At 36.9% G+C, this 12036-nt stretch overlaps 1 protein-coding gene across 8 annotated transcripts in view; it reads right to left on the bottom strand.

Annotated features, from left to right (window-relative positions):
- The window catches only part of ASH1L (ASH1 like histone lysine methyltransferase), a 207980-nt gene that overhangs the window by 94841 nt on the left and 101103 nt on the right, over positions 1-12036 (bottom strand). For 7 of the 8 annotated variants that reach the window (XM_061412997.1, XM_061412998.1, XM_061413002.1 and 4 more), the window contains one exon: positions 3948-4127. The exons of the other annotated variant lie outside the window; for it this stretch is intronic. In XM_061412997.1, the coding sequence (XP_061268981.1) occupies positions 3948-4127 (180 nt within the window). The remainder of the gene's footprint in view (positions 1-3947; positions 4128-12036) is intronic. 8 annotated transcript variants of the gene reach the window in all.

Here is a 12036-nt window from a genome sequence, read left to right as displayed (position 1 = left end):
AAATAAGAAGTGAAAACCCCATACCCCATTCCAAATCCTATAAGCTAGAAGTGTATAGCAGGCACAAAAATATACAACCTCCTCCTCAAATAAAAATTCCCAGAAGCTGGGAATATGTAGATATAATTAAGGTTTCTAATCTGTTGACTTTAAAATACAGAGATTATTCTGAATTATCTGGGTAGGCCCAACTTAATCACAAGGGTCCTTATAAATGGAAGAAGAATACAAATGAGGCAGAGTCAGTGGAAAAAAAAAAGTGAAAACAACCAAGGTTGAAGTGATTCAATGTGAGGATTCAACCTCAATGATCTCAATGTCATTGTTGCTGGTTCTGAAGACAGAAGTGGCCCCAAGCCAAGGAATTCGAGTAGCCTCTTGATTCTGCAAAGGGAAGAGAAAGAATTCTACCCTAGAGCGGCTAAAAGGAACACAGTTGTGCTAACACCTTGACTTTAGGTTAGAGAGATTCAATTCAGACTTCGGACCTCAGGGACTATAAAATAAATTTGATTTGCTTTAAGCAAAGACATTTTTTGGTGCCTATATACGTACATGTACATAAGTCATGTTCATGGTAATAGAGGCTCACTTAATCCAAGGAATATTGGCCATACCACTTTCATCCAGTACACCCAGGAATACAAAACAAAACATTGGGATCATCACTGACTCTGCTGCTGCTAAGTTGCTTCAGTTGTGTCCGACGCTGTGCGACCCCATAGACGGCAGCCCATCAGGCTCCCCCGAGCCTGGGATTCTCCAGGCAAGAACACTGGAGTGGGTTGCCATTTCCTTCTCCAATGCATGAAAGTGAAAAGTGAAAGTGAAGTCGCTCAGTCGTGTCTGACTCTTTGCGACCCCGTGGACTGCAGCCTACCAGGCTCCTCCACCCATGAGATTTTCCAGGCAAGAATCATTGACTCTAGCCCCATCCTTTACTCCCTACCAACCAATCAGTATTTAATTCATTTCAATATTAATGTCAAAAAATTTCAAGAGTCCACCTTTTCCAACATCTAGCCACTGCTATCACATTAGATCTATCCTGGAAAACCACAGAGTATAACCTGCTTCCTAATAGTCTTCTTACATCCTAATAGTCGTCTTACTTCTAGTATTTCCTCATCTAATTCATCTTCCATACTGATAGTGTGGTCTTATCTTGATTCAGTTTTAATCGACTCACACTCTCCCCTCCCAACTTTTTAAAACCTATAATGATTTATACAAAAAAGAATAAACTTGTAATTGTCTTGTACCATTCTGTGACCAAAAAAACCAAATTTCTCAAGCATGGAGGACTTTTAGGGCAGCAAAACTATTTTGTGCTACTACAATGGTAGATACCTGTCATTCTACATTTACCAAAACCCACAGAATGTACAACACTAAAAGTGAACCCAAATGTCTATTACAAACTTTGAGTGACACTGTGTCAATGCAGGTTCATTGTCAAAAAGGTACCACTGTAGTGTAGGATGTCCATTGCAGGGATGCTGTGCATGCATAAGGATAGGGGATATATGCAATATCTCTGTACTTTCCAACAATTCTGTTGTGAACCTAAAACTGTTCTAAATAATTGTTTATTTTTTTCAAAACAAACAACTTACACCCTAACTGTTACCAATAAAAAGCAGCCAGCCCACAAGAATATATTGGCTTTGTAGCTTTTAAAAATGCACACATGTATTATTTGACAAATGTTTTTTTAAAAAATCCCCAATAAACCATTTTCTTACTATTTATTTCTATGAGATGAAGAACAAGTTCTAACATAAACGAGGTCCTTTCCAGAGTGAAAGACTTTTGCCTGATTAAAGACATTTTAAAACACTGATGTAGTTGATGATACTGGTCTTTTGAGGCACAGACTGATTTTATTATTAATCTCCCATTTTTCAGAATTTAATCCAGGAAAAGCACATTAGTAAAAAAGTAAGACTTAAATTTTAGCAAAAAATTTCACACATATCTGCTTTTCTATTCAGGAAAAACACTGCTTTAAAATCTAACTGTGTAAGATCTTCCCAAAATATATTTTCATTTTCTTATTTGTAATGACAGAATGCTAATTTTTTTCTGCACTGTCATCTGAAACAATGACTATTACTTTTCAGCCTTCCCTGTGGCGGAAGTGTGGTTACATGTCTATATTTTGGTTAGTAGCTACGAGGTTTTGAAGTTTCCTTCTTAGATTAGCTGCTATATCGAATTACCTATAGACTTGGCTGGTCTAAATAACAATGTTATTTCCACTGTTTTGGAGGATGGGAAGTCCAAGATCAGGGTTCAGTTCTAAGTGAGAGCCTTCTCCCTGGCTTGCAGACACTGCTTTCTTGTACTCTCACATGGGAGAGAAAGAAATCATCTCTCCCACTGTCTCTCTTTATAAGGGTGTTAATCTCATTCAGGAGGACTCCACCACATGATCTGATTACTTCCCAAAGCTGTCATCTCCAAATATCACCTCACTAGGGATTAGGGCTTCAATATATGAAATTTGAGGCAGACACATTCAGTTCACAAGGCTTCCTTACAAAGAAGGTACATGTTTTTTACTCCCTTTCCTCTTTTATACTTTCTGCAATGAAGACTTTATGATAGTTATCCCAGAACAAAATGTAACCATAGGAACGCAAGCTTCGTGCTGAAATGGAAGAACAGAATAAAAGGAGTCTAGGTCCCTGAAGATACTGTGAAGATAGCATGTTAACTCTGAACTGTGTACTTCACAACTTCTTATAAATTAAAGGAAAATAAATGTTTATCTTTAAAAAGTCTTGATTATTTATGAGGATTTCCTATCACTGGCTGCTGAAAGTAAGCTTAATAAAACATTTTCACAACATAAGCAGCAGAAATGGACTCAAAGAATTTATATGATATCTCGATGACAAATTAATGAAAGGTCATTTCAATGCAAAATAAAGTGCTGTGGTTTACATGCTGATCACTTTAACCACATCAAATGTATCTCTAAAACATAATTGTTCCTCTTTCAATTTCATTCCTTTCTTGACTAAATTCAGACCTCATGACCTTTGACGATTATTGTCAATTTCTGCCATTAGTAACTCCCTCATTCATTTTTCCACTCTGCAGCCAGAGTTATCATCTTAAAACACAAAGTTGCACTTTTCACTTCCTTTTTTAAAAAAACAGCATTTTAAATTTCATGTAGCTTAGTGGGGTAAGTATCTTGAGTCAGTAAAATCCATGGTTTTGTGGTCTCTATCACACAATGCTTACTTTCCACACCATTACATTTCAGAAAAAGTGAACTTCTGAGTTGTTTTAATATATGAAAAATTTCTGAATCCTAGTATGTGTCTTGGTACATGATATTCTATCTAACTGAAATGCCCTATTCCATCTTGCAGACTGTTGAACCTCCAAAACCAAACTCTGCTATACTCCTGTGAACCACTTCTTACTCAATGATATAGTTAATTGATAGCTCTTTGGGTTTTTAAAAATTCTCAATCAGAGGACTTATTTAAGCTGTACTTTCCCAAGGGAATATGAAATTCTTAAAAGTAAGGAGTACTTTACTCCTCTGGCAAATAGTTTGGAACACAGAAGGCATTTAACAAGTGAGGAATCAAATGAGGAATGAGTGTAGAAAATCATCAAGATTATTTTTAGATACATGCACAGTGCTTCCTTTCTTATTTTCAGTTAACAAAAAAGGCACTATTAGAATCCAAACTATAGAAATATAATCTAGAAAGGCAGAGAGAGGATAAAAGATCAGGGAAAATAATTAGCCCCCCAAAACATATCATAAGTACAGTGAACACTGAGGTACTTGTGATGAGATTTGTATTTGTGTATATTACATTTGTATTGGGTTTTTTTTCCTTGATATTCAAAGTATTATTTAAAACATGGAAGAATAACAGGTCTTCAAAGGATGTCAGCTGACAGGTACCACTACTTACTCTGTAGTTTTGTAAACATCAGAATACAGCCCTGCTTTCTGATACTTCTTCTTTGGGGGACGTGGGGCCTTCTTTTCTCTTGGGATGAGAGAAAGCACAGGCTGCAAGGTACTTTCAGGTTCGGGAGGTTTGGCTGGGGTTTCAGGAGGACTGGGAATCTCAACTGCTGCTTCAGTAAAGCTAGAAAGAGAAGTTTAAAGATAATTTCACGGTGAATTTTTTTTTTCCTACAAATGATTATCTATTTAAAAAAACATCACAGCAATTAAAAAAAAAAAGAGATATGGGGACTTCCTCATCTGGTCATGGAGGAGTAACAGATACCAGATTTGTCCTCCTGATAGAAACTAACAGAAACACAGCAAACTACTATAAACCTGGAGAAAGTTTATGAAACAATTATCAGACATTGTATTGCAGCACTGTGATTCCTGAGAAAATTGGAAAAAAAAAATAGAAAGAGATAATCTGCCTTTATAAGAACAACTGAAGTGGAGGGAGTAGACCCAAAGCAGAGAATGGCCAACGTAATGAGCTGAAAAGAGAGATCAGACTATGGAGGGACTGAGATAGTTAGAATTCATGAGGCAGAGTACTGGAGTGGAGAGAGTAAAGGAGAAAAACAACTTTAGAAATCTGTGTAAGGGTCTTCTTTAGTACATTATCTATCAGTACTAGGTTTGTATATGTGCAAGGTGAAATTCCATAAGGCTGGACAAAGAACCACTAGAATATTACAACCCAAACAATTTCCAGAGCTCACACATGATGACAGATACTCAGAATCCACTAGGGAGAGTGAAAGACACTGCCCAACACCGTGGGCACTCAATAGAGATCCCAGAAGGTAACATTATCCATCTCTGCATGACAACTATCTCTGGAGTAAAACCAGTCCTAATAAAGCTTAAAAATTATCTTCAAAAGAATCCAGACCTATCCACAAGTAATTTAACTGACTAAAATAAAATCAAATCTATAAAAAAGAACAGAAACAGACACACAATAATGTGACATTTATAATATTAAAAAATTCAGAATGAAAAAAAGAGAGCGATGACCAAAATTTTCTAAATTTGATAAAAAGAGCCCAAAGTTCCAAGAAGTTAAACAAACCATAAGCAATATAAGCTAAAACAAGTATGGCATATCATAATAAACTTGTTGGAAAGTATTGACAAAGAAAATAAAAGGAGTAAGAGAAAAAATACACCATCTATATACAGTAGTACAAAAATAAGAATGAATGCAGATTTCATGTCTCAAATAATGCAAGCTAGAAGGCAAGAAAACACATCTATAATTGCTTAAAGGAGGGGAAGGGTGGAGCCTGTCAAAAGAGAATTTTAAATCAATCAAAAACACCTTTAAAAATTAAGGTGAATACAGTTCGAGGCAAGGATGAAATAGACACTTCTACCTATCCTCCCATTAAGCAAAACTAAAATCCTTGGAAATTATATTTATAAAATATACATAAGCACACAGATTGGCTGGGCCTCTTGGGACCAAAGCAATGACACATCAGGGAATTTTCTAGATTTTCTTTTTGCCTCTCACTTAGTGCAAGGCTCAATACAATTTCCATAATATAAAGGGTAAGACAAAAGTCTGCTCTCATCACTTAAATATCAGAGTTAAAGGTCCTAGATGATGAAAATGGACAATAAAAAGAAAAACATCTAGAAGTGTGAGTCCTCCAACATTGTTCTTTTAAGATTGTTTTGGCTATTTGGACTCCCTTGAGATTCCTCATGAATTTTAGGATGGATTTTTCTATTTCACACAAAACATCATAGGGATTTTGACAGACTGCACTGAATCTGTAGATCACTTTGGGTAGCACTGATATCTTAAGTCTTTCAACCCCCAAACACAGGCTGACTTTTCTTTTTCTTGCCTAACTGCTCTGGTTAGGAATTTCAACACAATGTTGAATTGAAGTGGGCCTCCTTTCTTTGGGGGCTTCCCACATAGTTCAGTTGGTAAAGAATCCACCTGCAATGCAGGAGACCTCAGTTCAATTCCTGGGTTGAGAAGATCTGCTGGAGAAGGAATAGGCTACCCACTCCAGTATTCTTGGGCTTCCCTTGTGGCTCAGCTGGTAAAGAGGCTGCCTGCAATGCAGAACACCTGGGTTTGAGCCCTGGGTTGCAAAGATCCCCTGGAGAAGGGAAAGGCTACCCACTCCACTATTCTGGTCTGGAGAATTCCATGGACTGTATAGCCCATGTGATTGCAAAGAGCTGGACATGACTGAGTGATTTTCACTTCACTTCCTTTCCTAGTTATTGATAATAGCGGAAAAGCTCTTTTTCCACTGAAGCTGTCAGCTTTGGGTTTTTTACATACAGCTTTTATTAGGTTGAGGTAGTTTCTTTTTATTCCTAGATTTCTAAGTTTATAATCATGAACATGTTAGATTTTTGTAAAAAAATTTTCTGCATTTATTGCTATGACCATGTGATGTTACTTCTTTACTCATTAATGTAATGAATCACATTGACTGATTTTTGAATGTTGAACAAGTTTTATATACCTGGGAGAAATCTTACTTGGTCATGAGACAGATAGACGAATTTCATATTTTATTATTTATGTTTTCCTATTCTCCTTATCAGACAGATTCATTTTTACTTCTTTCATCTTACCCTATGCTTCTTCTTCCTTCATTCAAAAATGTTATCTGCTTTCCTGCTTACATGTGTCTATGTACATTCTGCTGCTGCTGCTGCTGCTGCTAAGTCGCTTCAGTCGTGTCCAACTCTGTTCTACCCCATAGACAGCAGCCCACCAAGCTCCGCTGTCCCTGGGATTCTCCAGGCAAGAACACTGGAGTGGGTTGCCATTGCCTTCTCCAATGCATGAAAAGTGAAAAGTGAAAGCGAAGTCGCTCAGTTGTGTCCGACTCTTTGCGACCCCATGGACTGCAGCCTACCAGGCTCCTCTGTCCATGGGATTTTCCAGGCAAGAGTACTGGAGTGGGGTGCCACTGCCTTCTCAGATATACATTCTACATATATAAATTCTTCAAGTGCCATGTTTCTCCAAGTTCTAGCTATAGACCAAATATATCAGAATCACCTTGGGGGTTTATGATGGAAATGAAAATACATACTAATAGACTTTTAAAAATTCTTATTAAGGAGTTCTAGGAGAAGGCAATGGCACCCCACTCCAGTACTCTTGCCTGGAAAATCCCATGGATGGAGGAGCCTGGTAGGCTGCAGTCCATGGGGTTGCTAAAAGTCAGACACGACTGAGCGACTTCAATTTCACTTTTCACTTTCCTGCATTGGAGAAAGAAATGGCAACCCACTCCAGTGTTCTTGCCTGGAGAATCCCAGGGACGGGGGGCCCTGGTGGGCTGCCATCTATGGGGTCGCACAGAGTCAGACGTGACTGAAGTGACTTAGCAGCAGCAGGATGAATACCTCCTAACCTTACTGGTCCCTGATACCCCAAACTGGGCACTCTCATTACAAGAGTGTCCTTCTCATTCCACGAGGGCTTTGACAACTTAGGTTGGATTGATATTCTCTTTCCCTCATCCCATAACCCAAGTCTTCACATCATTAAGGCTCTAACATCCAGCTCAGGATCACCATGGTTTCCACATCCCAGATAGATACTTATTTAATGGCTTTAAGATTGAATTCTTCAGGAAAGAAAAGAGAAAGAAGACAGGTAAGGTATTTGAAAATATGGCTTTATGGGAATTCCCTGGCAGTCCAGTGGTTATGACTTGGCACTGAGGCTCCCTTGGTATGGTTAAGGTTTAATCCTTGATGGGGAAACTAAGATCACACAAGCTGCATGGCATGGCCAAAAAAAAAAAATGGTTTTATGATATATTTATCTACAGTAACACAATATGTTGTTTATTTTTCATGGGTTTTTTTTTTACTTTATAAAAACAGTATCAGTTAGTACATAATTTTCAGGGTCTTGTTTCACTTAAAATCTTGTTTCTAAGACTCATTTATTATCATTACATTTCAGTTATAATTCACTAATTTTTATTACCATATCATAGTCCATTGCATGAAAAACTACTATATACTGATTCCTTTTCCTGTTAACAACCAGGGATATTTCCAGTTTCTATACATTATAATAAATCTTGCTACACCTTTACAAAAAATGCATTCTGGTGATAGCTGGGTAAGAATTTTAAGTTATATAAAAGGTAACTGCTAGATTATACTGGATTGATTTGAAACACTCCTTTCATTACATATTCTGGATACCAAAACTTATAAATTATGTTATAAATTTCCTCTCCAAGTTTGTAGAAAGTATTCATACTTTAACGTGGATGATGTCCGATAAATTCTTAATTTTAATATAATCAGTATATAAGTGTTTACCTGTATGCTTACTGCTTTTGATATCTTGTTTATGAAATCCTTTCAAACAAAGAACGTCATTAAGTTTTCCTCATTCTGTATTAACTTTAAAAAGAAGGTTTACTTTTTATGCTATGTATTTATTTAACCAACTGGGAACTGATTTTTACACATGGATTAAGACAGAATCCAGGATTTCCCTGGTGGTCCAGTTGTTGAGAATCTGCCTGCCAATGCAGGGGACACGGGTTCAATCCCTGATCCAGGAAGATTCCACATGCCCCAGGACAACTTAAGTCCATGCAACACAACTACTGAGCATGAGGTCTAGAGCCCACGTGCTGCAACTACTGAAGCCTGCAGGCCCTGGAGCCTCTGCTCTGCAACGAGAAGCCAATGGAATGAGAAACCTGCACACTGCACTAGAGTAGCTGCCGTTCATCACAACTAGAGAAAACCCATGTGCAGCAACAGCCAAACTTAAACAATTAACTAAAAAAAAGAGGCAGAATCCAATTTCATTCCCATTCTTATGCAATATAAAATTTGGGGGCACACAACATTGTCAAGCAACTATCCTCCAATAAACAAGTATAAATAATAAAAATAAAAACTTTGGGGGCACCATTTATTGAATACAGTTTTCTTTCTTTATTGATATGTAGGGTTACCTTTGTCATATGAGCAAGCTTGCATGCATGGATCTTGTTTCTCTTACCTAGTTCTATACTCAGTTCTATGCTGCTGCTGCTGCTGCTAAGTCGCTTCAGTCGTGTCCCACTCTGTGTGACCCCATAGACGGCAGCCTACCAGGCTCCCCCGTCCCTGGGATTCTCCAGGCAAGAACACTGGAGTGGGCTGCCACTTCCTTCTCCAACGCATGAAAGTGAAAACTGAAAGTGAAGTCGCTCAGTCGTGTCTGACCCTCAGCAACCCCATGGACTGCAGCCTACCAGGCTCCTCTGTCCATGGGATTTCCCAGTCAAGAATATTGGGCTGGGTTGCCATTTCCTTCTCCAGTGGATCTTCTCAACTCAAAGACTGAACCGGAGTTACCTGCATCTCCTGCTTTGCAGGCACATTCTTTACCACTGAGCAACCAGGGACGCCCCTGGCTGAATAAACCATAGCTTAAAATTAAGTCTTAGGGCAAATCAGGTGTTTTATTTCACTCCTAGGTATATACCCTAGAGAAATTAGTATCCTATCCAGCAGTGAACATTAGAGGAATGTTAAGAGCAATATTTTCGGATAATAGTGTCAAGCTGAAAATAACCCAACAGTAAAACAGAAAACTCTACATTTTGCATCAACATGGATAGATCTAGAGATTATCATACTCAATGAAGTAAGTCATAAAGAGAAAGAGAAATACCATGATATCATTTATACATGGAATCTAAAGTATGACACAAATGAACCTATCTACAAAATAGAAAGATTCACAGACACAGAGAACAGATTTGCAGTTGCCAAGAGGGAGAAGGGGTGGAGAAGAGAAGGATTGGGAGTCTGGGATTAGCAAATGCAAACCAGTATATACAGGACGGATAAATAACAAGGTCCTGCTGTATACCACAGGGAACTATATTCAATATCCTGTGATAAAACAATATGGAAAAGAAGATGAGAAAGAATACATATGTGTGTATGTATATATATACACCCCCCCCCGCATATATATGTATAACTGAGTTACTTTGCTGTGCAGCAGAAATTGATGGATCATCTATACTTTAGTAATTTAAAGAAAACTTGTATTATACACAAACAATGGATAACACATAACAACAAAAAAGAGGTAACTACAACTACGTGCAAAAACAGAGATGGTTTTATATGTTGAGCAAAAAAGGTGTGGCACAAAAGCATATATTCTATGTAATTCCATTTCAGTGAAGTTCAGGGAAGGATAAACTAAACTATCAATGTATTGTCTAGCACTGAATACTTAAATGGTATTAAAAAAAGGTATACATCAGGAGACTGATTATAGCTACTGGCAAGGAAGTGGTGTATGACTGGGCAAGAACATGGAATATTACCAATGTTCTTTCTATATATTCACCCATTCTATATCTAAAACTGAGTTTTATAATTTTCTAGGCATAAAGTTCTTACAGTTGTCATATTTTAATCTCTGATATATAGTTTAACTCCTTTTTACTTTCTAATTTTATTATTACCTTTTTCTTTCCTTATTGATCAACCTTACCACAAGTTTATATATTTTATTAATTATCATTAGTATTACTAATGTTGGTCTTCAGTGATTCTCTCTACTATAACTTAGTTTTATTTTGTTAATTTAATGTATATGTTTTATCTCTGTCCGTCACATTTTGGGAATTATTCTCATTTTTCTGATTTCTGAACTGGACTCTTTGCAACCAAGCAGGAGCTTGTGAGGCTTTCCCAGGACAGATCGCTCCCTTATATCCTCTGCTTTAGTTTTCTCTAAACTTAACGTCGAAAATAGCATCTGATGCACATTTCCTGAAGTTGTTTTATAGATGGTAAAACGACCATCAGATTAAAGAAATTAACTACTACTTGATGATCCTGAATACCACAGACCTCCTGGCACCTATGGACTGATGATGTAACCTCTGACACCACCCTGTTCCCTCACCATCAACCAACCATTCAGAGATCTGTGCATGAGCTGATCATATACCTGGGATGCTCTTCCCTCACCTTGTCTTTAAAAACGTTCTCCTAAAACTCACCAGGGAGTTCAGGCTTTTTAAGCACTAGTTGTCCTAACTTCTTGCTTGGTGCCCTTATAATAAATGCTGCACACTTTCCTTCACCACAACCCGCTGTCAGTAGTTTGGCTTTACTGTGTAAAGGCAATCTAGACACCAGTTTTGTTCAATAATATCTTCATTCATCAATCTTCAGCATTCTTGAAAATAACATAAGCATTACTGGCTATAAATAACCCTCTAGGTACCCCTTCTGATACATTTCAAAGTTTCAATATGTAGCACAATATTCATTCAGTTCTAAATATTTTTAATATTTTAATTAAAAAAACTACAAAAATCTACTGGGAATATAACTTATAGAAACTACATATTATATGCAATCTTGATAAATAACTGGTAATAAATGCAGCACTAACTCATACCTTATACAAGAGTAAATTTCAACTGATTTAAGACATGTATGTAAAAAAGTAATATATAATCCTTTGAAGGAGAATAATTAAGTTATTATATATTCTTAGCATGCAGTAACATACTATATATACTAAATTACAAGATCTTCAAGATATATAAAAAGTTATCATTTACACAGAACAACAGCCTTGCATATGTACATATTTGTAAATGCATCAAGAAGAGTAAAAAAATACATAATATACTGTTAATAGTCTTATCCATGAAAAGAACAGGATTTGAGAAGAATTGAGATTATGTGAAAAGATAATTTAAACTCTTGAATCAGTATACTTCTAGTTTCACAGATTTATTTATAACTACATATTCTCTCAGGAAAAAAAATGTAAATCTCTATAAGAAAGTATTTTTTATAGATGTATGCGTAGAGAACTACAAAAAACCTCTGTAAACAGTGGTCGGTGGTTAAAACTCTGCCCTTTCACTGCAGGGGACACAGGTTTGATAACACACACTGCATGGCAAGACCAAAAAACAAACCAAAATCAAATAATCTTCAGGGAAAGAATCTGACTGGATATATAACAAAAGGATTAAATGATCTTTTCAGGGGGT

This window comes from Bos javanicus, chromosome 3, assembly GCF_032452875.1.
Source record: "Bos javanicus breed banteng chromosome 3, ARS-OSU_banteng_1.0, whole genome shotgun sequence".
Taxonomy (NCBI): Eukaryota; Metazoa; Chordata; class Mammalia; order Artiodactyla; family Bovidae; genus Bos; species Bos javanicus.
The sequence above is the reverse complement of the archived record's forward strand: the minus strand, read 5'-3'. Positions and strand labels throughout refer to the sequence as shown.